A 26,470-nucleotide genomic window follows, 5' to 3' on the forward strand; every position below is an offset into this window, starting at 1 on the left:
CAGGACGGCAGCTGCCAGGGAGGGGGGCTGATCCTGCCCCCCACCCTCTGCCCCCAGCTGCTCTTGCCCCCTGGGCTTCGAGGGGCACCGGTGTGAGCTCAACCCTGACGACTGTGAGGACAATGACTGTGAGAACAATGCCACCTGCGTGGATGGCATCAACAACTACCAGTGTGTGTGCTCACCCAACTACACGGGTAAGGGGACCCCAGTGTGTGAGCCCAGGCTACACGGGTGAGGGGACCCCAGTGTGTGAGCCCCCAGCTACACGGGTAGGTGAGGGGACCCCAGTGTGTGAGCCCCCAGCTACATGGGTAAGTGAGGGGACCCCAGTGTGTGAGCCCCCCAGCTACACGGGTAAGTGAGGGGACCCCAGTGTGTGAGCCCCCAGCTACACGGGTGAGGGGACCCCAGTGTGTGAGCCCCCCAGCTACACGGGTGAGGGGACCCCAGTGTGTGAGCCCCCCAGCTACACGGGTGAGGGGACCCCAGTGTGTGAGACCCCAGCTACACGGGTGAGGGGACCCCAGTGTGTGAGCCCCCAGCTACTCGGGTGAGGGGACCCCAGTGTGTGAGCCCCCAGCTACTCGGGTGAGGGGACCCCAGTGTGTGAGCCCCCCAGCTACTCAGGTGAGGGGACCCCAGTGTGTGAGCCCCCAGCTACACGGGTAAGTGAGGGGACCCCAGTGTGTGAGCCCCCCAGCTACACGGGTGAGGGGGCCCCAGTGTGTGAGCCCCCAGCTACTCAGGTGAGGGGACCCCAGTGTGTGAGCCCCCAGCTACTCGGGTGAGGGGACCCCAGTGTGTGAGCCCCCCAGCTACACGGGTGAGGGGACCCCAGTGTGTGAGCCCCCCAGCTACACGGGTGAGGGGACCCCAGTGTGTGAGCCCCCAGCTACACGGGTGAGGGGACCCCAGTGTGTGAGCCCCCAGCTACATGGGTGAGGGGACCCCAGTGTGTGAGCCCCCAGCTACATGGGTAAGTGAGGGGACCCCAGTGTGTGAGCCCCCCAGCTACACAGGTAAGTGAGGGGACCCCAGTGTGTGAGCCCCCCAGCTACACGGGTAAGTGAGGGGACCCCAGTGTGTGAGCCCCCCAGCTACACGGGTGAGGGGGGCCCCAGTGTGTGAGCCCCCAGCTACACGGGTGAGGGGACCCCAGTGTGTGAGCCCCCAGCTACATGGGTGAGGGGGCCCCAGTGTGTGAGCCCCCCAGCTACACGGGTAAGGGGACCCCAGTGTGTGAGCCCCCCAGCTACATGGGTGAGGGGGCCCCAGTGTGTGAGCCCCCAGCTACACAGGTGAGGGGACCCCAGTGTGTGAGCCCCAGCTACACGGGTGAGGGGCCCCAGTGTGTGAGCCCCCAGCTACTCGGGTGAGGGGACCCCAGTGTGTGAGCCCCCCAGCTACACGGGTGAGGGGGCCCCAGTGTGTGAGCCTCCAGCTACACGGGTAAGTGAGGGGACCCCAGTGTGTGAGTCTCCCTCCCAGGCTGGGGCTCCCAGGTTCCCTGGGTTGTCAAAGGAAAAGCTAGGTGCACCTGGAAGGTTCCAGAAAGTCACATGGGGAGTGAAGGGCCTCACCTGCACACCCACCTCCCTTGGAACACCCACCCCCACCCCAGAACACCCTGCCAGCCCAGAGCTCAGGAATAAGTGGCAGATCTCAGCAAACACAAAGCCAGATGGGAACAAGGCTGCACGCCAGCACCCCTCCACCTGACCTTGGGAACTTGGGAGAAGGGGGGGTGAAGCACTCTGGGATGGTGGATGGATTATGGATGGATGAATGGATCGGATCGATGGATGATTGGATGGAAAAATGGTTGGATGGATGATGGATAGATAGATGGATAGATGGATGATGGATGGATGGATGGATGGATGGATGGATGGATGGATGGATGGATGGATGATTGCATGAATGGATAGACGGATAGATGGATAGATAGGTGGGTGGATGGATGGATGGATGGATGATGAATGGATGGATGATGGATAGACAGATGGATAGATGGATGATTGGATGGATGGATGGATGGATGATTGCATGAATGGATAGATGGATAGATAGGTGGGTGGATGGATGGATGGATGGATGGATGGATGGATGGATGATGAATGGATGGATGGATGGATGGATGGATGGATGATTGCATGAATGGACAGATGGATAGATAGGTGGGTGGATGGATGGATGAATGATGGATGGGTGGGTGGATGGATGGATGAATGGATGGATGATTGCATGAATGGATAGATGGATAGATAGGTGGGTGGATGGATGGATGGATGGATGGATGATGAATGGATGGATGGATGGATGGATGGATGGATGATTGCATGAATGGACAGATGGATAGATAGGTGGGTGGATGGATGGATGGATGATGGATGGGTGGATGGATGGATGAATGGATGGATGGATGATTGCATGAATGGATAGATGGATAGATAGGTGGGTGGATAGATGGATGGATGGATGGATGGATGGATGGATGATGGATGGATGATGAATGGATGGATGGATGATGGATGGATGGATGGATGATGGATGGATGTATGGACAAATGGATGGATGGACAAATGGATGGATGGATGGATGATTGGATGAATGGATAGATGGATGGGTAGGTGGGTGGATGGATGGATGGATGGATGGATGATGGATGGATAGATGGATGGATGATGGATGGATGGACAAATGGATGGATGGATGGATGGATGGATGGATGGATGGATGGATGATGGACAATGGATGAGTAAGTAGAAGATTGTTGAATGGATGATGGATGGGTGGCTGGATAGACAGTACACAGAGGTTAGATGGACAGATAGGGGAGTGCTTGGTGGATGGCAGGTGCCCAGAATGATGGGGGTGAGGTAGACACTTTGATAGGTGGTAGAGGGATGGGGTGGACAGGCCCTCAGGTCTGGGGTCTCTAACACACACAACCATCCCCCTCCCAACACTTACTGCTGGGACATTCTGGGGCCAGGTGGGAAAGCCACCTTCTCTGCAGGGTCCCACACCCCAGGGGTCCCAGGCCTGTGTCCTGAGCCCCTGAGCATCACCTCCAACAGGTGCTAGGGTCCTGCGTTTCAGGCCCCGAGAAGGCTCTGATGTGACAGAATGTGTGGGACTCGACCCAGGGACCTTCCAGCTGCCTGCTGATGGCCTGCTTACCGGGGCCTGGGAGCAGACAGGACAGGGCACCTCTAGGTGCCCAGCCCCTGGCAGAGTGACACAGGGAACGCTCAAGTAGGCCAGCGGAGCGCCAGCATTCTGGGGCAGCCTCAAGGAGCCCTGTGACATCGGCTTGTGGGCACTAGAGGGTTACAAGGCAGAGGCCCAGGAGGAAGGGGGCACCCAGGGAGTGAGTGTGGGGCTCCTTTGGCCTCCTGCCTGGCCAGTGAGTCTGATCTCCTGGGGGCGTCCCCCAGCGCCCCCCTGATGCCTCCCCCACGTGTCCCCAGGGGAGCTGTGTGACGAGGTCATTGACCACTGTGTGCCCGAGATGAACCTCTGTCAGCACCAGGCCAAGTGCGTCTCCCTGGACAGAGGGTTCAGGTAGGCCTGGGCTCCCACACCCCACACACAGGGCTGAGGGCTCAGTACCCCTGAGTCACCCCACACACAGGGCTGAGGGCTCAGTACCCCTGGGTCACCCCCACACACAGGGCTGAGGGCTCAGTACCCCTGAGTCACCCCACACCCCACACACAGGACTGAGGGCTCAGTACCCCTGAGTCACCCCACACCCCACACACAGGACTGAGGGCTCAGTACCCCTGGGTCACCCCCACACACAGGGCTGAGGGCTCAGTACCCCTGGGTCACCCCACACCCCACACACAGGACTGAGGGCTCAGTACCCCTGGGTCACCCCCACACACAGGGCTGAGGGCTCAGTACCCCTGAGTCACCCCACACCCCACACACAGGACTAAGGGCTCAGTACCCCTGGGTCACCCCCACACACAGGGCTGAGGGCTCAGTACCCCTGGGTCACCCCACACCCCACACACAGGGCTGAGAGCTCAGTACCCCTGGGTCACCCCACACACAGGGCTGAGGGCTCAGTACCCCTGGGTCACCCCCACACACAGGGCTGAGGGCTTAGTACCCCTGAGTCACCCCACACACACAGGGCTGAGGGCTCAGTACCCCTGAGTCACCCCACACACACAGGGCTGAGGGCTCAGTACCCCTGGGTCACCCCACACCCCACACACAGGGCTGAGGGCTCAGTACCCCTGAGTCACCTCACACCCCACACACACAGGACTGAGGGCTCAGTACCCCTGAGTCACCCCACACACAAAGGGCTGAGTGCTCAGTACCCCTGGGTCACCACACACACACACACAGGGCTGAGGGCTCAGTACTCTTGGGTCTCTCTCTCTCTCTCTCTCTCTCTCACACACACACACACACACACACACACGGCTGAGAGTTCTGCACACAGAGCCAGGGGTTCGAGTATAGACTCTCTCTTCTCCTCCTCACACCCTTCCTCTCTCCCACCCCCCATGAGCTAACGCCGAGTCCCCCCAGAGCAGAGCGGGGCAGTTGTCCCAGACTGGCCTGGCCTGAGCGCCCTCCCCATGTCCCAGGTGTGAGTGTCTGCCCGGCTTCCACGGAAAACTGTGCGAGACAGACGAGGACGAGTGCGCCACCCACAGGTGTCTGCACGGGGCACAGTGCGTGGACGCTGTCAACAGCTACACCTGCGTCTGCCCGCCGGGCTTCAGGTAGGCCCCTGCCCCCAGGCAACCCTCCTATCCCGGCAGATGGGAGGTCCTGCCCTCAGGTGTCTGGCTGCCGGAGTCCACCTGGGACCAACTGCTGAGGGGTCGGGGAGCATCGTGGGGTCAGGGGGAGAGAGGGAGGCAGCACTGGCCCCAGGTCAGACTCCTGGACCCAGGGGAGTCAAATGCACAAATCCACGGTGCCAGTCACAGGCCCAGAGACAGAGACCACGGCTGGGAGGAAGCCCAGCATCCCTGGCCAGCAGCCCCAAAGAGCCGGTGGAAACGCATGTTCCTGTGACGCGTCCGTTAGATGGTCCTTCTCTGTACTTCCTCCTTGTGCTGATTGGTGACATCGTGGCTGTGGTAATGTGGCTTCACACCCAAGTGTGTTGCCAGAGCACCGTCCTCGCCACCAAAGACCCCTCCCCGCCACCTGCACAGCCTCTGGGAGTTGGTCGGCTTCCTTCTCTTTGCACACGGGCTCCTCTCCGTCCTCTAGGTCCCGCCACGGGGGCTCTGTCCCTCCCTCCTTCCCTTGTTGCGTCCACCTGGTACCATGTCACCTTCTTTATTTATTATTGGCAAGAGAAATTAAGAGGGGTGGGGGAGATAGAGAGGGAGAGACAGAGAGACACCTGCAGCCCTGCTTCACCACTCATGAAGCTTCCCCCCTGCAGGTGGGGGCCGGGCGTTCAAACCTGGGTCTCTGCACATTGTGATGTGTGCACTTAACCAGACGCACCACCACCTGCCCCCCTCTGTGTCACCTTTATTTAAATTTTTTAAAATATTTATTTATTCCCTTTTGTTGCCCTTGTGTTTTATTGTTGTTTTCACCTTTTTTTAATTTTTTAAAGTATTTATTTATTCCCTTTTGTTGCCCTTTTTATTGTTGTTGTTATTGATGCCGTCATTGTTGGATAGGACAGAGAGAAATGGAGAGAGGAGGGAAGACAGAGGGGGAGAGAAAGACAGACACCTGCAGACCTGCTTCACCGCCTGTGAAGCGACTCCCCTGCAGGTGGGGAGCCGGGGACTCAAACGGGGGGGGGGGGGGCTTAAACCGGGATCCTTATGCAGGTCCTTGTGCTCTGCGCCACGTGTTTAACCCGCTGCGCTACCGCCCAACTCTCTAATTTTTTATTATCTTTATTTATTTGTAGATAGAGACAGCCAGAAATTGAGAGGGAAGGGGTGATAGAGAGGGAGAGAGACAGAGAGTCGCCTGAAGCCCTGCTGCACCACTCTTGAAGCTTCTTGTGGGTCCTTGCTCTTCGTAGCATGTGCACTCAACTGCCGGGATAGCCTGAGGCTGCTTCTTCCCGAGCTAGTGCTCTCTGGTTGGAGAGAACTCAACTAGAGCCGATCTAGGCTGCTGCGTGGGAGAGGGATCAGGAGCTCGTGCCCCACTAACTTCGCAGGAGATACACTCTGGAACTCTCAGAGCCGGAAAGCAATTTCCAAGTGTCTTTAATCAGAAGAGCAGCTGTTTTTATACTCTCCAAGTAGGGTGGAAACAGGATGTGATATAGAGAGGGTGGAGAGAAAAGTGACTGGTGAAAATCAGAGTGTGACAAGGAGGGGGCGGAACAGGCGAGAATCCTATCACTGAACCACCAATGCCCTGGAGGGAGTGTGGTGCTTTATGTAAATGTAAAAGTGATTTATGTAAATAGACCAAAGCTTTGAATGGGATTAAATATATCCCTATATAGGCATATGGTTAAGCAGAAGCCAGGGGGAGCTGGCATACTATCCAACACTCAACCAGGTACACCACAACACAACCCCTCCTTTTTTTAATTGGACAGGGACAGAGAGAAATTGAGAAGGGGGAGATAGAGAGGAAGAGAGACAGAGAGACACCTGCAGCCCTGCTTCACCGCTCATGAAACATCCTCCCAAAGGTGGGAACCAGAGGCTTGAACCCAGGTCCTTGTGCCCTGTAATGTGTGCCACCACCTGGCCCCCCTTCTTAACGGCAGAGTAGTAGTCCATTCGGAGCGGGTCCCAAGACTTCTCCCCACCATCCCCCGGAGGGGCTGTCAGCGGGGCCACCCCACTTCCCTGGCTGAGGGCGCGTCCGACCTGTCTCCCCAGCGGGCCCTTCTGTGAGCACCCCCCACCCATGGTGCTGCTGCAGACCAGCCCCTGCGACCAGTACGAGTGCCAGAACGGGGCGCAGTGCGTGGAGGTGCAGCGTGAGCCCACCTGCCGCTGCCCCCCGGGCTTCGCCGGCCCGCGCTGCGAGCACCTCGTCACCATCAACTTCCTGGGGAAGGACTCCTATGTGGAGCTGGCCTCGGCCAAGGCCCGTCCCCAAGCCAACATCTCCCTGCAGGTGCGCCCACTTCCCCGGGGAGGGCTTGGGGACGGGGGACACGCCGGCTGGCCGCTGCGGGATTCAGCGTGCCCTGGAATGGGTACGCTGGGGACTCCGGGGTGTGGGAAGGATCGGGGAGGGCTTCCTGGAAGTGGTGATCCCTAAAGCTGAGTTCCAAAGGATGAACTGGAGTTTTCATAACGGGGTGGGGGCAGGCCTCAGCAGACACCTCCACCTGTGTATCTGGGTGGCCTCATTGCCGGGGAGCAAAGGCCCCGGACACAGAGTGGACGGGCAGCCCTGACCCCCGCCTCCCAGGTGGCCACGGACAAGGACAACGGCATCCTGCTCTACAAGGGAGACCACGACCCCCTGGCACTGGAGCTGTACCAAGGCCACGTGCGTCTGGTCTACAACAGCCTCAGCTCCCCACCCACCACTGTGTACAGGTGAGAAGCCCCCACCTGAGGCCAGCTGAGGGAGCCCCTCGCACCTGAGCATGCAGGTGAGGCGAGGCCTTGCACGGGGCATGCACGGGGCGTACGGAGGAGCAACACCGCCCACCCAGCCCTGGGCCACCTGCCACCAGCACCTCCCATCCCTGCCCTCTCCTCAGAAGTGGGGAGTTGATGGGAGGAGGCGGTGGGAAGCCACCCTAGCGGGCACTGACCCCCCCCCATTGGCATGAATGGCTGATGGCTCCCTTGCCCAAGCAGGGATAGACGCGGGACGGGATGGCCTTTGGGAAATGGTTTATGGGTTAAGGAGGAAGCAGGCAGGCTGGCGTGTGCGTCAGGGGAGAACGTCCCAGAGCACGGGGGAGCGGGGCTTCTCACACTTCCGGGCAGAAGGACAGGACGGTGTCTCCTGCCCATCTGTCACTCTGTCCATCCCACCCTGCTTCTCACACCTGCAGTCCCCAGGCGTTGGAGAGCGCTGAAAGACTGGCTCCCCTGAGGCTGCTTCAGCCCGCAGGCTTTCAGCGGGAATCTTAGCTACAAGTGTTTAGGGCCAGGACGGCAGGCCACTTGGACAGTGAGCTGTTCTGTCCTGGCAGGACCCAGGTTCTAGCCCCCTCACCCCCTGTAAAGAGATTTCTGGTGTCTGGTGTCTTTCTTCTCCTCCTCCTCCTCCTCCTCCTTCTTTTAAAGATGAAGTCTCTTTTTAAGTTTTATTTATGTATTTATTATCAGATAGAGAGCTAGAGACCGTGAGAAACTGAGGGTGGGAGGGATAGAGACGGAAAGCGAGAGACACCGGCAGCCCTGCCTCACCACTTGTGAAGCTTTCCCCCCTGCAGGTTGGGGACCAGGGGCTTGAACCCGGGTCCTTGTGCACTGTAATGCGTGCACTCAACCAGGCGCGCCACCGCCTGCCCCTTCTGTCTCTGTCTTTCTATCTAACAAAGCCAGGCTGGAGTGGTGAAGCTCCCGTGACAAAGAAATCTTTTTTTTTTTCTTTTCTTTTCTTTTTTTTTTTTTTTTTTTTTTTGCCTCCAGAGTCACTGCTGGGGCTCAGTGCCTGCGCTACAAATCCACTGCTCCTGGAGACCATTTTTTCCCCATATTTGTTGCCCTTGTTGTTGTTGTTATTATTGTTGTTATCATTGCTGCCATTGTTGTTGGATAGGACAGAGAAAAATGGAGAGAGGAGGGGAAGACAGAGGGGGAGAGAAAGACAGTCACCTGCAGACCTGCTTCACCGCCTGTGAAGTGACTCCCCTGCAGGTGGGGAGCCGGGGGCTCGAACTGGGATCCTTACACAGATCCTTGCGCTTTGAGCCACGTGTGTTTAACCCGCTGCACCACCACCCAGGCCCCCTCCCTTTTCTTCTCTTTTTTGGCCTCTAGGGTTATCACTGGGGCTTGGTGCCTGCACAACGAATCCACTGCACTGTGGCCATTTTCCCCTCTTTTTGTTGTTGTTGTGTTCTTCTTAGATGGGAGAGAGAGAAGTTGAGAGGGGAGAGGAAGATAGGGAGAGAGAAACACCTGCAGAAAACCGGCTTCACCGCTTGTGAAGTGACCCACCCCCTGCAGTGGGGAGCCGAGCCGGGGGGCTCGAACAAGGATCCTTGCACAGGTCTTTGTACTTTATGTGCGCTCAACCCTGTGCGCCACCACCCAGCACCCTCTCCCCCAAAGAAATCTTTTAAATCCTTTCTTTTTCCTTTGCTGTGAGGGTTATGTCTGGGGCCTGCACCACTCCACCATTCCCAGTGGCTTTTTATTTTTTTATAGAAGAAAGACAGACAGAAGCCTGCCCCACCCTTCTGCAGCTGGAGAGCGGGGGGTTGAACTCAGGGCCTTGCTTGTGCTAACATGTGGCCTCTGTCAGGGGTACCATCACCCACCCCCTAGATGTAATCATAACTTTTTTTTTTTTTTACTGCCACCAGGGTTGTGGCCAAGGCTTACTCCTGGTGGCCATTTGTTCCTTTTTTATTGTTTTTATTTTATTAAATAAGACAAAGAGAGTTTGAGCAGGGAGGGAGAGACAGAAGGACAGACACTGGCAGACCTGCTTCACCGCTTATGAAGTGTCCCCCTGCAGGTGAGGACCGGGGACTTGAACCCAGGCCCTTGTACATGGTGACCAGTGTGCTCAACCGGGCCCCTTGATGTAACCATGTTACTGCTAATGGTTGTAAAGTCACTGTCACATGAGAAAGTTTGTCCACGCTACCCCAAAGTCACACTGGGCCAGGGTGATTCCCTGGAGCCTCACGGCACTGATGAAGAGCAGGACTGGGTGGGGTGTGGGCTTCTCCCCCCCACCCCGTGGAAACTCTACAGACCCCAAGAATAGGAAGCACAGCAGGAAGGAGGGTGGCTGCCCCCTACCCCTGTCGTCAGGAATGTGGGCTTCCTCTGCCCCTCAACACCCCCATTTGCTGACTGGGGGCCACCCAGAGCTCTCACCCCCCCACGCAGGAAACGCTGAGAGGGAGGGCCTTCCACAGCACCTCCTGACACCGCTGTCAGGGGCGCCGGGTTCAAACCTGGCTATCCCAGGGCCAGTGGAAGTGCCCCGTGGGGGGGTGATGGGAACAGAGCCCCCCCTTCACACAGTAGGCAGAGAGAGAATGAGAGGGCCGGGCGGTGGCACACCTGGTTAAGTGCACACATTCGAGTGCGCAAGGACCCAGGTTCAAGTCCCGGGTCCCCACCTGTCTCCTCCTTCCCTGTCAATTTCTTGTCTCTGTCTAATGAATTCATTAGGGGGGAGTCGGGCGGTAGCCAGCAGGTTAAGCGCAGATGGGGCCAAGCTCAAAACCAGCGTCAGGATCCTGGTTTGAGCCCCCAGCTCCCCACCTGCAGGGGAGTCGCTTCACAGGCGGTGAAGCAGGTCTGCAGGTGTCTGTCTTTCTCTCCCCCTCTCTGTCTTCCCCTCCTCTCTCCACTTCTCTCTGTCCTATCCAACAACAACAGCAGTGGCAACAAAGACAACAACAATAATGGCAACAAACAAAAGGGGACAAATGGTCTCCAGGAGCAGTGGATTCGTACTGCAGGCACCAGCAATGACCCTGGAGGGAAAAATTAATTAATTAAAAATCAAAAGAGAGAGAGGGAGAATGAATGAGTCAGGGCCACTCCACTGGGACCTGCTGGCCTGGAGCCCGGAGTTCACGTGGGGATCTGGCGCCTCCTAGTGGTCACAGCGCCCAGGGGTGCCGGCCCAGGGGTGGGAGGTGTCGCCCATGGGAACACACACATTACAGCCCTGCAGGCACCAGGGGCAGGTCAGGTGTCTTTGCAGAACAGAGATAAGCCAGACATTCCAGCTCAGACCCCACTTTTTTTTTTATTTGGGAATTAATGTTTTGCATTCAACAGTAAACACAATAGTTTGTACATGCATAACATTCCCCAGTTTCCCATTTAACAATACAACCCCCACTAGGTCCTCTGTCATCCTTCTTGGGCCTGTATTCTCCCCACCCACCTACCCCAGAGTCTTTTACTTTGGTGCAATACGCCAATTCCATTTCAGGTTCAACTTGTGTTTTCTTTTCTAATCTTGTTTTTCAACTTCAGCCTGAGAGTGAGATCATCCCATATTCAGCCTTCTGTTTCTGACTTATTTCACTTAACATGATTTTTTCAAGGCCCATCCAAGATCGGCTGAAAATGGTGAAGTCACCATTTTTTACAGCTGAGTAGTATTCCATTGTGTATATAGACCACAACTTGCTCAGCCACTCATCTGTTGTTGGACACCTGGGTTACTTCCAGGTTTTGGCTATTACAAATTGTGCTGCCAAGAACATATGTGTACACAGATCTTTTTGGATGGATGTGTTGGGTTCCTTAGGATATATCCCCAGGACGGGAATTGCAGGGTCATATAGGGTAGGTCCATTTCTAGCCTTCTGAGAGTTCTCCAGACTGTTCTCCACAGAGGTTGGACCAATTGACATTCCCACCAGCATTGCAGGAGGGTTCCTTTGACCCCACACCCTCTCCAGCATTTGCTGCTGTTACCTTTTCTGATGTATGACATTCTCACAGGAGTGAAGTGGTTATCTCATTGTTGTCTTTATTTGCATTTCCCTGACAATCAGAGACTTGGAGCATTTTTTCATGTGTTTCTCAGCCTTTGGGATCTCTTCTGTGGTGAATATTCTGTCCATGTCCTCCCCCCATTTTTGGATGGGGTTATGTGTTGTCTTGTTGTTGAGTCTGGCAAGCTCTTTATATATTTTGGTTATTAGCCTCTTGTCTGATGTATGGCATGTAAAGACCTTCTCCCATTCTGTGAGGGGTCTCTTGGTTTGGGTAATGGTTTCTTTCGCTGTGAAGAAGCTTTTTAATTTGATGTAGTCCCATAGGTTTATACTTGCCTTAGTCTTCTTTGTAATTGGATTCGTTTCATTGAAGATGTCTTTAAAATTTATGTGGAAAAGAGTTCTGCCAATATTTTCCTCTAAGTATCTGATAGTTTGTGGTCTAACATCCAAGTCCTTGATCCACTTGGAATTTACTTTTGTATTTGGTGAAATATAGTGGTTCAGTTTCATTCTTTCTGCATGTTTCAACCATTGTTTCCAACACCATTTGTTAAAGAGACTCTGCTTTCCCCATGGAATAGTCTGGGCCCCTTTGTCAAAGATGAGATGTCCATAGGTGTGGGGGCTCACTTCTGGGCTCTCAATTCTATTCCACTCAGACCCCACTTTTTTTAAAAAACAGTTTTTATTTATTTGTATTATTGGACAGAGACAGAGAGAAATTGAGAGGAGAAGGGGAGACAGAGAGACGGGAGCCGGGCAGTGGCGCACCAAGTTAAGCGCACATAGTGCGCAAAGTGCAAGAGCCCACGCAAAGATCCCGGTTCGAGCCCCCAGCTCCCCACCTGCAGGGGAGTCGCTTCACAAGCAGTGAAGCAGGTCTGCGGGTGTCTGTCTTTCTCTCTCCCTCTCTCCCCTTCCCCTCTTAATTCCTCTCTGTCCTATTCAATAAATCAAAAAAAAAAAAATGGCCACAGGAGCAGTGGATTCGTAGTGTAGGCATCGAGTCACAGAGATAACCCTGGAAAGAGAGAGAGAGAACTGCAGCCCTGCTTCACCACTCGTGATGATTTCTCTCTACAGGTGAGAACCAGGGGCTTGAACCCAGGTCCTTAGGCACCGTAATGTGAGCACTTAACCAGGTGCACCACCACCTGGTCCCAAGCCCAGTTCCATATATGCCAGAATGAGCTTGTGAATCATAGCCGATGGTGTTTTGGGGGCTGTGTCTCTCGGAGCCCTGCCACAGCCTTCAGTCCCTCATGAAGGGGAGGGAAGGGGCGTCCTGGAGAGGGACCAAGATGGGTCTGAGCAGGCGGCAAAGCACCCAGGTCAGGAAGCCGGTTCCCGGGGTGAAGGCTGGCGCTGGGTTCCGAGAGGCCAGCCCTTACCCTGGGCTGCACATGGCGTAGAGGCCACGGGCTGCCGCCGGCACCTCAGCTTTGGGAGGAACAGAGCAGCACAGGACAGGAGAGATCGCAGCGGGGCTGGGACATAGATAGCACAATGGTTATGCAAAAAGACTCTCATACCTACCTGAGCCTCCAAAGTCCCAGGTTCAATCTTCTGCACCACCATAAACCAGAGGTAAGCAGTGCTCTGGTAAAAAGAAAAAGAAATAAAACTTAGGAAGTCAGGCGGTAGCGCAGTAGGTTAAGTGCAGGTGGTGCAAAACGCAAGGACCGGCGTAAGGATCCCGGTTCGAGCCCCCGGCTCCCCACCTGCAGGGGAGTCGCTTCACAGGCGGTGAAGCAGGTCTGCAGGTGTCTGTCTGTCTCGCTCCCTCTCTGCCCCCCCCCGATATCTGGCTGTCTCTATCCAATAAATAAGACAATAAATTTATATATATATATATCACAGCCACTCTGCACTGTTACTCTCATAACGTGAGCGCACTGTCACGTCTGAATACCAGCACCAGGACAGGCTCAGAGGCCCCAAGTTCAGTCCCTGGCACCCCGCCTGCCAGGGTACTTCTCTGTCTCTCTTTTAATATTTTATTGGACAGAGACATTGAGAAATCACAAGGGGAGGGGGAGATAAAAGGGAAGAGAAACACCTGCCACCCTGCTTCACCGCTCACAGAGCTTTCCCCCTGCCGGGGATGGGGGAGAAGGTTTTTTCTTTTTATTGGGCAGAGACAGAGAGAAACTGAGAGGGCAGGGGGAGAGACACCTGCCGCCCTGCTTCACCACATCCCGCCTGTAAGCGGGGGACCTGGGGCTTGAACCCGGTCCTTGTGCACTGTAACGTGTGCTCATCCAAAGACGTCGCCACAGGGTCCCAGGCGCCCTACCCCCTCATTCCAATAGCCCAGCCTCTGGGAAGTGCACAGGACACAGGCAGGCAGGCAGGCAGGCAGGCGCTCAGGCAGCCCTGTGACACCCCCGCTCTCCCCTCCCCAGTGTGGAAACGGTGAACGACGGGCAGTTCCACAGCGTGGAGCTGGTGATGCTGAACCAGACCCTCAACCTGGTGGTGGACAAGGGAGCCCCCAAGAGCCTGGGGAAGCTCCAGAAGCAGCCGGCCGTGGGCACCAACAGCCCCCTCTACCTTGGAGGTAAAAAAAAAACTTCTTCCCTTGGCCCCCTCCACCCTGCCCCAGTCCCTGCCATCGCCTCAGCACCCCCACTGCCAAACTAGTCAGGGAAGGCTTCCTGGAGGAAGTGGCAAGTTGACCTCCACCTTGCTATCACCTCAGCACCCAATGTCAAAATCAGTCAGGGAAGTCTGCCTGGAGGAAGTGGCCAGCTGACCACACCCCCTGCAAAGGTGAGCAGATCATGAAGCAAGAAAATGGGTGTTTTTCCTTCTTTGAATCACAGGTTGTTTAGGGAGGAGAGGGAAGGGGTTAAAGTCACATGCCTGGCACCACCTAGGCAGCCTGTCCAGTCCAAACCCCCCCCCACCCCTGCTGTCTACTTCCAGAGGCTCAGCACCAGCCCAGGACTCTGCTATGCTAACTCCCTTCCAGGGACTCAGGGAGAGCCCTAGAGCCAAAGCCCTCTCAGAAGGAATGAACCTCCTGCCCCAAGATAGGACCGCAAGTCCCTCCTCCCTCTCCCTGTAGCCCCCTGGAGGGCTGTGAGAAGGGGCTGCATCCCTGGGACAGCAAAGCGCCTGCCCCAGCCCCAACCCCGGGCACCCTCCCTGCTCCACTGGGGCCAGCTGGCCTCGATTGTTCTAGAAAAGCCTGAATCTGAGCCTTTCTGGTTTTAAATATTGGCTGCAGGCTTGGATTTTATGCAGCATTTTTTAAAAGGTATTTTATTTATTTATTGGCTAAAGACAGTGAAACTGAGAGGGGAGGGGAGATAGAGGAGGAAAAAGAAGGGGCCGGGCAGTGGCTCACCTGGTTGAGCGCACATATTACAGTGCACAAGGTCCCGGGTTCAAGCTCCTGGTCCCTACCTGCAGGGGGGAAGTTTCACAAGTGGTGAAGCAGGGCTGCCTCTGTCTCTCTCCCTGTCTCCCTGTCTCTCTGTCTCTCTCCTATCTCCTCATTCCTTCTCAATTTCTCTGTCTCTATCCAATAATGAAAGACAGACAGAGAGAGAGAGAGAGAGAGAGAGAGAGGACAGAAAGAGAGACACCTGCTTCACCACACGAACGAAAAGCCTCCCCCTTGCAGATGGGGACCTGGGGCTCAAACCCAAGTCTTTGAACACGCTAAGGAGTACGTGCTTTAGCAGGCCTGCCACTGCCCAGGCCCTCCGTAGCATTTTAAGACTGATTTATTGGATAGAGACTGAGAGAAACTGGGCAGGGGGTAGACAGCATAATGGCTATGCAAAAAGCCTCTCTGTGGCCCTGGGTTCAGTCTCCAGCACCATCAGACAGAGCTGAGCAGGGCTCTGGTAAAGAAAAAAGAGAGAGGGAGAGAGGAATCAAGAAGGAGGGTGGGGGTAGATAGCATAATGGTCTGCAAAGAGACTGTCATGCCTGAGGCTCTGAGGTCCCAGGTTCAGTCCCCTGGACCACCATAAACCAGAGCTGAGCAGTACTCCGGTGGGGGGGGGGGAAGGAAGGAAGGAAGGAAGGAAGGAAGGAAGGGAGGGAGAGAAGGAAAGAGAAAATCAAGGAGAGACACCTGCTGTCCTGCCTCCCTGCTCCGGAAGCTTCCCTCCTGCAGGTGGGGGCTGCAGCCTGTTACGGTCTGCTCTGAGATCACTCTCTCTGCGCTCTGCCCACTGAGCTGCCTTCTCAGCGTGTGTACCCCCCCCCCCAGGCATCCCCACGTCCACGGGCCTCTCGGCGCTGCGCCAGGGCGGGGAGCGGGCACCGGGCGGCTTCCATGGCTGCATCCACGAGGTTCGAATCAACAACGAGCTGCAGGACTTCAAGGCACTGCACCCCCAGTCCCCCGGCGTGGCCCCCGGCTGTAAGTCCTGCTCTGTGTGCCGCCACGGCCGCTGCCGAGCCCTGGAGAGGGACAGCGTGCTCTGCGAGTGCCACCCGGGCTGGGCCGGGCCCCTGTGCGACCAGCCTGCGAGGGACCCCTGCCTGGGCCACAGGTCAGTGCCCGGGGGCGGGGCACGTGCGGGCTGGCGAGAGGGTGTGGGGGCCCCGCCAGGTCACCCCCAGGCCACGCTTCAGGGGGAACAAGGGGCCTCGGAGTGGCCGGGCACAGCCGAAGACAGGACCTCTGTCCCTCAGACACACAGCAGACTGGCCCTGGCCTTTACCTGGCAGGAGGAAAGGGGTGACCGCCCAGATGCGTGTGACTCCCCCCCCCCCGGGGTGACAGTGGGAGTCACTGCCCTGCGGCCACTCTGTCCCGTGGGCCAGACTGCTGTCTGTGTGGGGACAGGCCCCAGATGTCACGCTCATGGTCTGGTGTCCCCAGCCCCTCACCCCCTCTCTGCCCACAGCTGTGTCCACGGCAGGTGTGTGCCGGCGACGGGGGGCTCGTTCGAGTGCCAGTGTGCGGAGGGCTTCGGGGGGCCTCTGTGTGACCTGAGGAACCGCTCGGCCGCCTGCGAGGCCCTTCAGTGCCAGCACGGGCAGTGCCAGGTGTCGGAGCGCGGGGAGCCCCGCTGCCTGTGCCCGCCTGGCTTCAGCGGGGAGCTCTGTGAGCAAGGTGGGTGTGCTGGGCACCTGGGCTGGAGGGGGAACCCCATGGAATCTCCACAGGGTGTTCCCCAGGCCTATGTCCAGAGTGCGGGGAACCGGGGCTGCTTGTCCTACCAGAGGGGATGGGGATGAGGTCCCGGACAGCCCCGCACACAGGCTGGGGTCCTGTGTGGGCTACCCGGGTGCTATACCCCCAAAAGGCCCCGGCACAGCGCCGAGCTGGGTGGCTGAACCCCCCGGGGACCTCGTGTCCCCTGAGACAGGTGACCCCGGGGTGGGGGGCCGGGCTGCGTCTTCCCAGGCTTCCTCAGCCACTCAGCCGGGGCAGGGGGGGGGTCGCTGTGAGCTGGGGGGGTGGTGGCGCTGGGCTCTCTTACCGGGAGGTGCCCACCCGCCTGTGTGCAGCTGGTGGCCTGCAGCTTTGCCCGTCATCCCCACTGTCCCAAGTCTTCACACCTGTCCCGTCTCCTCCCCCAAGACCCCCCATAGCCTGACCTCCCTCACTGCCCTGCACCGTCTCTCAGACTCCTCGGGCTTGGGGGCCCCCGTTGCCCGTCTGTCTGTCCTCGTGCCAAGCTTCATGGCCTTCACCCATCCCTGTGGTCAGGATGGCAAGGCTTCCTCTTGACTGCTGTGTAGTACCCCGTTGTCTGTGTATAGTCGCGTGTGGCTGTGGACAGAGAGGGAGCCTGCAGGTTTGCTGTGAGCTAAGCCTGGCCTGCCCGGGCGTCCTGGGGTGTCCGTGGCCGTGTCCCCTCGGGTCCCCGGGGCTGCTGTCCTTGCGCACACGCGCGCACACACACACACACACACACCCCTGCTTGCCTGCCTTGCCCCTCCAATGAGTGCTTCCCGTGTCCTTGGGCTACACCCCACAGCCCCTGGGCAGCACGGGGACCAGGGTGAGGGCACTCTGTGGTTCTGGTCTGCGTCCCACCGCCAGGGGGCTTGTCCGTCTGCACATCCTGGCCTCCTGGCCGTCTGCCACTCTGTGCCTGGCGTCCTCCCTCCCTCCACCCCTCCCTCCCTGTCTGTCTGTCTGTCTCTCTCTCTGGGGCCTCACTGGCTGTTCAACTCTCCATCAGGTGCATCTCTTCTCTCTGTGTCATGGAGGTCTTGCTCCTGCGTGTGGAGGACGCTGCTGGCTCTGACTGTCTTTCTGTAGTGGGCACGGCAGCCTGGAGGGGACACTGCCCCCCACCCCCACCCCGTATCCTGGCCGAGCTTCCTCACCTGCTAGGTTCCTAGACGTGGGGCCCAGGGCACGGGCATCCCGTGTGGGCAGGAGTACAGAGGCCCCCGGCCCCCAGCCCCAGCCGCTGCCTTCAAGGGACCCTGGCCCGGCCTCCTTCCCAGCCGGGGCCCCTCCCGGTTGGGGTGCAGGGCACACACTGCGTATCTGTGACACCCCCAGCTCCAGGTCACCTTGTTGGAGGCAGGTGACGCTGGGCCTGTCTCTTGTGGCTTCTCTCTGAGGGCAGAGCAGCTCAGCCACAAATGGCGGGGGGGGGGGGGGTTGTCAGGAGCCTTGGGGCCCCTCCTAGGACTAAGGGTGATATTTGGGCTCAAGTCCAGCCCCCAGCTGTCTCTCTCTGGCAAGTCAGCCCAGAGCTGAGGCCAATAAAGACAAGAATCACTGTTCGGCCCACAGCAAACTACAGGCAGCGGTTAGAAACTTGGTCACCAACTACTGCCCCTTCCCACCACTCTGTGGGCTGAGGCTCCGGGAGTACATGCATTTGCTCAAATGGGGCCAGTCATGCAAGTCCTGGGCTCTAACCACTGAGCCACCTGCTCAGCTGCCACCAGGGCTGTGAAACTTTAACCTTTGAACAAGCCTTTCGGGCAGACCCTAAGCATCCTGGAAACCGCCCTGAGCTGGACTTGGGCCTCTTTTTGCAGCGTGTGGCGGAGATGGCCGGAGGGCTGAGCCACAGGCCTGAGCTGGTCCGTCTCTGTCTCCGCCCTGTGGCCTCCTGTCTGTGGCTGAAGCAGTGTCTGCCACGTGGCCGAGTTGTCCTGCCCTGCTTGGGCCTGCAGTCTGGGTGGCGAGGGAGGGGCGTGGGCAGGGCTGGCTTGCATGACTGGGGGTTCCATCCCAGGTGGGGCACACAACAGAGCAGGGCAGGGCCCCCTGCATAGGAGAGGCATGAGTCTGGGGGGGGGGGCTCTCAGGGCAGGGGAGGGGCCATGCCTTCCCAACTCCATGCCCTCTGGCCTCCCGGAACCCCACACACACTCCCACATGGGCCCTCCTCTGCCCAGGCTCCCCACAGGGCACTGTGGTGGTGGCACCAGCCGCCATCACCTCCGAGGGCCCCTCACGCTGTATCCCACCTCCCGGGGTCCTCACGCTGGAGAGAGGAAGTCCTGGGTATGAGACTTTGTACTTCGGCGCTTGCTGAGTGTGTGGGGGGCAGGGGGCAGTCCGGTTGCTTTTCTCCCCGTCCTCCCTGCCCACACCGGAGGCAGCATAGGCTTGCTAGAAACGCAGGCTCCTGGGCCCTGCCCACCCGAATCTGCCCCCTTTAGGGGGCTTGGGGAGCAAGGAGGTAGATCAGGCTTCACAGATGCGCTCCCAGCTTCACTGATTTTCCTTTCTGCCTCCAGAGTTATCACTGGGGCTCAGTGCTCACACTACCAATCCACTGTTCCTGGAGGCCTTTTTTTATTTATTGATTTATTTCCTTTTGTTGCCCTTGTTTTATTGATGTAGTTATTATTATTGTTATTGATGTCATTGTTGGATAGGACAGACAGAAATGGAGAGACGGGAAGACAGAGAGAGTTAGAGAAAGACACCTGCAGATCTGCTTCACCGCCTGCGAAGCGACCTCCTGCAGGTGGGGAGCAGGGGGCTCGAACTGGGATCTTTACACCGGTCCTTGTGCTTTGCGCCGTGTGTGCTTAACCCACTGTGCTACCGCCCGACTCCCCATTTTTTCCATTTTACTGTCTAGGACAGAGATAATTTGGGGGGGGGAGACAGAGACAGCTGCAGCCCTGCTTCACCGTTCCTGAAGTGTCCCCATGCAGGTGGGGACTGGGGGCTTGAACCTGGGTCCTTGTGCCTGGCATGTGTGCGCTCAACCAACCAGCTGCCCCATCACCCAGCATGTAAAATTAAAAAAAAAAAAAAGTACTGTATGTATTTACTGGACAAAGACAGAAATTGAGAAGGAACAGGGAGATGAGGAGACGCCTGCAGCCCTGCTGCACCACGTGCAAAGTTGCCCTGTAGGTGGGGACCAGGAGCTTGAACTCAGGTCCTCATGCACTGCGACTTGTGTGCCACCACCCAGCCCCAAAATCATCTTTTTTTTTTCTTGCCTCCAGGGTTACTGCTGGGGCTCAATGCCTGCACTACAAATCCACTGCTCCTGGAGGCCATTTTTTCCCATTTTGATGCCACTGACGTTCTTGAATACAACAGAGAGAAATGGAGAGAGGAGGGGAAGACAGAGAGGGGGGGAGAAAGACAGACACCTGCAGACCTGCTTCACCGCCTGTGAAGCGACTCCCCTGCAGGTGGGGAGCCGGGGGCTCGAACCAGGATCCTTGCACGGGTCCTTGCTCTTAACCTGCTGTGCTACCGCCCAGCCCCCAAAATCATCCTTTTTAAGAACCAAGTGCAGAAAGCCTGTCCCCACAGTCTGCTGCCAGCCCGGGAAGCATGTCACCACCTGCCCCCCCCCCCCAGGCTCCTCTGAGGTGGAGCCTGGCTCTGGGGTTCCCAGCTGCCAGGACGGACTGGAAGGGCCCCTTCTCCCTCCCTCCCTGGTGCTAGCAGGCCTTGTAGAACAGCTGCTGGGGGGAGGAGGGGACAGTGGCACATGGGGCTGAGCCTACACATTACGCTGCTGGTCCTTCAGCAGAAGGGAAGGTTCAAAAGCCCCGAGGCAGGGCTGCAGCTCTCTCTCAGTGACTGTTTCTAGCCAGTAAATAAGAAAGAGGGCGGGGGAGACAGCGTAGTGGTCATGCAGACAGACTCTCAGGCCTGAGGCTCCGCAGTCCCAGGTTCAATCCCCCATACCACCATAGCAGAGCTGAGCAGGGGTCTGGTGTTTCTCTGTGTGTCTTTCTCTGCATCTCTCTCAAAAATAAAATAAATAAAATATTTTAGAAACGAAAAAAGGCAGGCAGGCAAGCAGGGATGGACAGCCTCATGGCTGAGGCTCCAAAATCCCAAGTTCAATTCCCTGTATCACCATCAACCAGATCTGAAAAGGAAGGAAGGAAGGAAGGAAGGAAGGAAGGAAGGAAGGAAGGAAGGAAATGGAGAAAGTGCAAGAAAGAAAAGAAAGGGAGAAATTAAGCATGAAAGATGTCACTGGGCCAGCAGACTGACTCATGGCCACGCATGTGAGCTCAGCCCCGGGTGCATGGGGGAAGCTTGGGTGCTGGGATATCTCTGTCTGCGTCTCTGTCTGCGTCTCTGTGTCTGCAAAGCAAGTCCACCCAAAGCAGTGGAGGTCCAGTGAGCACAGACAGGCCCAGCTCTGCCCAGCCAAGTGCCCAGCTGCCACATTTCCAGACAAGTCCTGAGCCGCCAGGGAGACCGCTCAGTGGACCCCCCGGGGCAGCCCAGGCCCTGGCCACCCCAACTGGCCGAGTCCAGCTCTAGCCCCCCACCAGGCAGCCCCTGCAGCCCCCAGTCCAGCCCCCACCACCAGGTTCCGCCGGCCTCCCGAGTCTGGCCCCGACCCCGAGTCCATCCCTGACACCCCCACCTCCCCAGTCCTGCGGCCCCCAGCCTCCCACCCCTCTCCCTGGCCCTGCCCCCCAGTCAGGCTAGACCCCCCCCCCCCGCCTCCCCAGTCTGGACCCAGCCCCCAGCCCCCCACCACCTCCCCTGACCCCCAGACCGCCCGACCCCGATCCCCAGTCCGGCCCCAACCCCGGCCCACCAGTCCCACCCCAAACCCTGAACCCCTCCAGTCCTGCCCCGACCCCCCAGTCCCACCCCGACCCCCGAACCCACAGTTCTGCCCCGACCCCCAGTCCTGCCACAGCCCCCCTAGTCCTACCTGAATACACAGCCCCCCCAGTGCTGCCCCGACCCCAGTCTCGCCCAGACCCTACACCCAAGTCCTCCCCAACCATCACAGTCCCGCCCCCAAACCCGACCCCCAGTCCTCCCCGACCCCCAGTCCTCCCAGTCCTCCCCGACCCCCAGTCCGCCCAGTCCTCCCCGACCCCCCAGTCCTCCCCAACCCCCCAGTCCTCCCCGACCCCCAGTCCTCCCCGACCCCCCAGTCCTCCCTGACCCCCAGTCCTCCCCGACCCCCAGTCCTCCCGACCGCCAGTCCTCTCCGACCCCAGTCCTCCCCGACCCCCAGTCCTCCCCGACCCCCCAGTCCTCAACTACCCCCCAGTCCTCCCCGACCCCCCAGTCCTCCCCGACCCCACAGTCCTCAACTACCCCCCAATCCTCCCGACCGCCAGTCCTCCCCGACCCACCAGTCCTCCCCGACCGCCAGTCCTCCCCGACCCCCAGTCCTCCCCGACCGCCAGTCCTCCCCGACCCCCCAGTCCTCAACTACCCCCCAGTCCTCCCCGACCGCCAGTCCTCCCCGACCCCCCCAGTCCTCCCCGACCGCCAGTCCTCCCAGACCCCCAGTCCTCCCGACCGCCAGTCCTCCCCGACCCCCCAGTCCTCCCCGACCCCCCAGTCCTCCCCGACCCCCCAGTCCTCCCGACCGCCAGTCCTCCCCGACCCCCCCAGTCCTCCCCGACCCCCCCAGTCCTCCCCGACCCCCCCAGTCCTCCCCGACCCCCCCAGTCCTCCCCGACCCCCAGTCCTCCCCGACCCCCAGTCCTCCCCGACCCCCCAGTCCTCCCCGACCCCCCCAGTCCTCCCCGACCCCCCCAGTCCTCCCCGACCCCCCCAGTCCTCCCAGACCCCCCCCAGTCCTCCCAGACCCCCCCCAGTCCTCCCAGACCCCCCCAGTCCTCCCAGACCCCCCCAGTCCTCCCAGACCCCCCCAGTCCTCCCAGACCCCCCAGTCCTCCCAGACCCCCCAGTCCTCCCCGACCCCCAGTCCTCCCCGACCCCACCAGTCCTCCCCGACCCCACCAGTCCTCCCCGACCCCCCAGTCCTCCCCGACCCCCCCAGTCCTCCCCGACCCCCCAGTCCTCCCCGACCCCCCAGTCCTCCCCGACCCCCCCGTCCTCCCCGACCCCCCCGTCCTCCCCGACCCCCCCGTCCTCCCCGACCCCCCCGTCCTCCCCGACCCCCCCGTCCTCCCCGACCCCCCCCAGTCCTCCCCGACCCCCCCCAGTCCTCCCCGACCCCCCCAGTCCTCCCCGACCCCCCCAGTCCTCCCCGACCCCCCCAGTCCTCCCCGACCCCCCAGTCCTCCCCGACCCCCCCCAGTCCTCCCCGACCCCCCCCAGTCCTCCCCGACCCCCCCCAGTCCTCCCCGACCCCCCCAGTCCTCCCCGACCCCCCCAGTCCTCCCCGACCCCCCCCAGTCCTCCCCGACCCCCCAGTCCTCCCCGACCCCCCAGTCCTCCCCGACCCCCCCAGTCCTCCCCGACCCCCCAGTCCTCCCCGACCCCCCAGTCCTCCCCGACCCCCCAGTCCTCCCCGACCCCCCCCAGTCCTCCCCGACCCCCCCCAGTCCTCCCCGACCCCCCCAGTCCTCCCCGACCCCCCCCAGTCCTCCCCGACCCCCCCCAGTCCTCCCCGACCCCCCCCAGTCCTCCCCGACCCCCCCAGTCCTCCCCGACCCCCCCAGTCCTCCCCGACCCCCCCCAGTCCTCCCCGACCCCCCCCAGTCCTCCCCGACCCCCCCAGTCCTCCCCGACCCCCCAGTCCTCCCCGACCCCCCCAGTCCTCCCCGACCCCCCAGTCCTCCCCGACCCCCCCAGTCCTCCCCGACCCCCCAGTCCTCCCCGACCCCCCCAGTCCTCCCCGACCCCCCCCAGTCCTCCCCGACCCCCCCAGTCCTCCCCGACCCCCCCCAGTCCTCCCCGACCCCCCCCAGTCCTCCCCGACCCCCCCCAGTCCTCCCCGACCCCCCCCAGTCCTCCCCGACCCCCCCAGTCCTCCCCGACCCCCCAGTCCTCCCCGACCCCCCCCAGTCCTCCCCGACCCCCCCCAGTCCTCCCCGACCCCCCCAGTCCTCCCCGACCCCCCCAGTCCTCCCCGACCCCCCAGTCCTCCCCGACCCCCCCAGTCCTCCCCGACCCCCCCAGTCCTCCCCGACCCCCCCAGTCCTCCCCGACCCCCCCAGTCCTCCCCGACCCCCCCAGTCCTCCCCGACCCCCCCAGTCCTCCCCGACCCCCCAGTCCTCCCCGACCCCCCAGTCCTCCCCGACCCCCCCCAGTCCTCCCAGACCCCCCCCAGTCCTCCCAGACCCCCCCAGTCCTCCCAGACCCCCCCAGTCCTCCCAGACCCCCCCAGTCCTCCCAGACCCCCAGTCCTCCCCGGCCCCGCCCCGCCCCGGGCCCCGCCCCCGCCCCGCCCCCGCCCCGCCCCGCCCCGGGCCCCGCCCCCGCCACGCCCCGCCCCGCTGACCGCCCCCTCCCTCCGCAGAGAGCCGCTGCCAGGGCGAGGTGGTCCGCGAGCTGGTGCGGCGCCAGCGCGGCTCGGTGTGGTGCGTGACGGCGTCGCGGGTGCCGGTGCTGAGCTGCCGGGGCGGCTGCGGGCCCCAGTGCTGCCTGCCCACCCGCGGCCGGCCGCGCAGGTACGTGTTCCGCTGCCCCGACGGCTCCTCGTTCTCGGAGGAGCTGGACAGACACGCCGAGTGCGCCTGCCGCGCGTGCGCCTGAGCCGGAGGAGACGCCGCCGCGCATGCGCCGGGGCCGCGGAGGAGACGCCGCCGCGCATGCGCCGGGGCCGCGGAGGAGACGCCCGCCGCGCATGCGCCGGGGCCGCGCAGGGGGACCAGGAGGACGAGGCCGCCCGCCGCGCATGCGCCGGAGCCCGACGGCGGAGAGGCGAGGCCGCCTACTGCGCGTGCGCCGCGCTCCATCCTCGGCATGACTGCTCTCGGCGCCCTGGACCGGGGGCCTCCGCCGCGCCCCCCCGAGTGCTGTGCGTCTGCCCCGCTTATGACGGCTGTCCGAGGTGTTGCGGAACAGACCAATAAACGTGTTTGAAAAGGATGCGCCTAGAGAGCGCGCGGCCCGCCGCGATGGGGCTCCCCCGGGCCGCCCAGGAGGGGCGCCTGCAGCCCGGAGCCCCGCCGCCCGCCGCCCGCCGCCCGCCGCCGCCCGCTCCCGCCACGGCCGAGCGGCTGCTCTCTCCCCGGAGCGAGGCGCGACGGGCCTCTGTCCCCCGGATCTGCAGCCCAGGCTCCTGCACGAAGCTTCCAGAAAAGCGGGGCAGGGGGCTCCCCGGGTGGCCCCCCACTCCTCGCTCGGGCCCGGGGCCGGGAAGAGGGGCTTCGGGGCCCCCGGAGGACAATGAGTAGAGGCAGAGATGGGGGCCCCGGGGGACAAGGGGAAAGGGAGCCGGGCCGAGACCCACAGAGATGACCGGGGAGGAAGGGTCTCCCAGGCCAGGGGGCGCGGGAGAGGTGGCTGGGACAGAGGTGGGGCGACTGGCAGACAGACAGACAGACAGACAGACAGACTCGGGCTTGTGAGCGTGACAGTCAGGACGTGCCGTGTCTAGACCAGAGCCCGAGGCCGGGACAGCCCCTCTCCACCTCCGGGTCCCAGGACCGTGCCCACCCCACCCCACCCCCCCGCCTTCCCCTCAGCTGGGTAGGGGGACAGGCCGGGCTCAGGGTCCCAGGAAGAACCGGGGTGGGGGGGCTAGGTCGCCCCCTCACATCCCCAGCGCTGACTCAGCCTGTCCTCCATGGGCCAGAGGGGCCCCAGGCTGTCCCAGAGGGAGTGTCCCCACCGGCAGTGGAGGTGACATAAGGCTGTGTCCTCCACACAGTGGCCTGAGAAGCTTTTGAAGGACGGGGCACTGGGGGCTGGGCACAGGGAGGACCCTCCCAAGACAAGGAGGGACAGTGCTCAGCCTCAGGAACCATGGGGCGGGCGAGGGGGGCACAGTGGCCAGAGGAAGGTGGCCAAGTCCGCTGTGGGTGGGAACCCAGGCTGTGGCGGCAGTGAGAAGGCTCCTCGAGCACTGGGTGACCCCCCACCCCCCCGGCCCCCATTGAGCAAGACGCCACCAAACCCGTCTGTCAAGGCCCGCGCTCCCCTCTGCTCCCCTCCCTCTCCTCCCCGAGGTTGACACACCCACCTGCACCAGCCAGCTGGAGACACTGGGGCAGGGATGGGGGGGAGCGTGGCCCGGCGGGGTGCTCTGCAGAAAATAAATTCTGAAATGCACAATAGAAACCACTGCCCATCTTACTGTGGAGCTTTGAGAGGTGCCGTCCCCATTTCCAAGTCGGGTGCCCCAGGGAGCCCCCAGAGTGTCAGGTGCAGAGGGAGCCCAGTTCCAAGTGTCCCCAGAGGTCACCACTGGCCTGAACTTGCATCACTGAACCCTGGCCCTGCTTACAGCCACCTCCCCATGGGCACTGCTTCAGCAACCACCCCCCACGCCCCATCCCCAGTTAGCTCCCTCTGACACTAAACCCCTGAAAACAGAAGCTGAAGAGACTCACAACTGGAGGAAGGCTCTCAGTGAACTAATCCCCATGTCCTTGGCGCCCCCCCCCCCACCCCCTGCCTCTACCACCAACCACCGCCTCCTCCAGCCCCTCCTGCGCCTACGTGGGCCTGACTCCCCACAGGGAGAGCAGCTCCTCGCCCAGCCCGGACCCCAGAGGAGTCAGGGAGGCGAGGAGAGAATGGGAGCACAGACCCTGCAGGGACCCACGGCCTTCTCCAG

The 26,470-nt window shown here is 60.7% G+C and overlaps 1 protein-coding gene across 1 annotated transcript in view; it reads left to right on the forward strand.

The window, feature by feature from the left end:
• The window catches only part of SLIT3 (slit guidance ligand 3), a 122,677-nt gene extending 97,900 nt beyond the window's left edge, over positions 1-24,777 (forward strand). Inside the window, exons 25-33 of the mRNA XM_060197011.1 lie at positions 58-197; positions 3,477-3,570; positions 4,617-4,754; positions 6,855-7,095; positions 7,396-7,526; positions 13,996-14,150; positions 15,819-16,104; positions 16,462-16,670; positions 24,206-24,777. Coding sequence (XP_060052994.1) covers positions 58-197; positions 3,477-3,570; positions 4,617-4,754; positions 6,855-7,095; positions 7,396-7,526; positions 13,996-14,150; positions 15,819-16,104; positions 16,462-16,670; positions 24,206-24,441 — 1,630 coding nt within the window. The 3' untranslated portion in view covers positions 24,442-24,777. The remainder of the gene's footprint in view (positions 1-57; positions 198-3,476; positions 3,571-4,616; positions 4,755-6,854; positions 7,096-7,395; positions 7,527-13,995; positions 14,151-15,818; positions 16,105-16,461; positions 16,671-24,205) is intronic.
• Positions 24,778-26,470: the final 1,693 nt, after the last annotated feature.

This window comes from Erinaceus europaeus, chromosome 9 (assembly GCF_950295315.1).
Source record: "Erinaceus europaeus chromosome 9, mEriEur2.1, whole genome shotgun sequence".
Classification (NCBI taxonomy): domain Eukaryota; kingdom Metazoa; phylum Chordata; class Mammalia; order Eulipotyphla; family Erinaceidae; genus Erinaceus; species Erinaceus europaeus.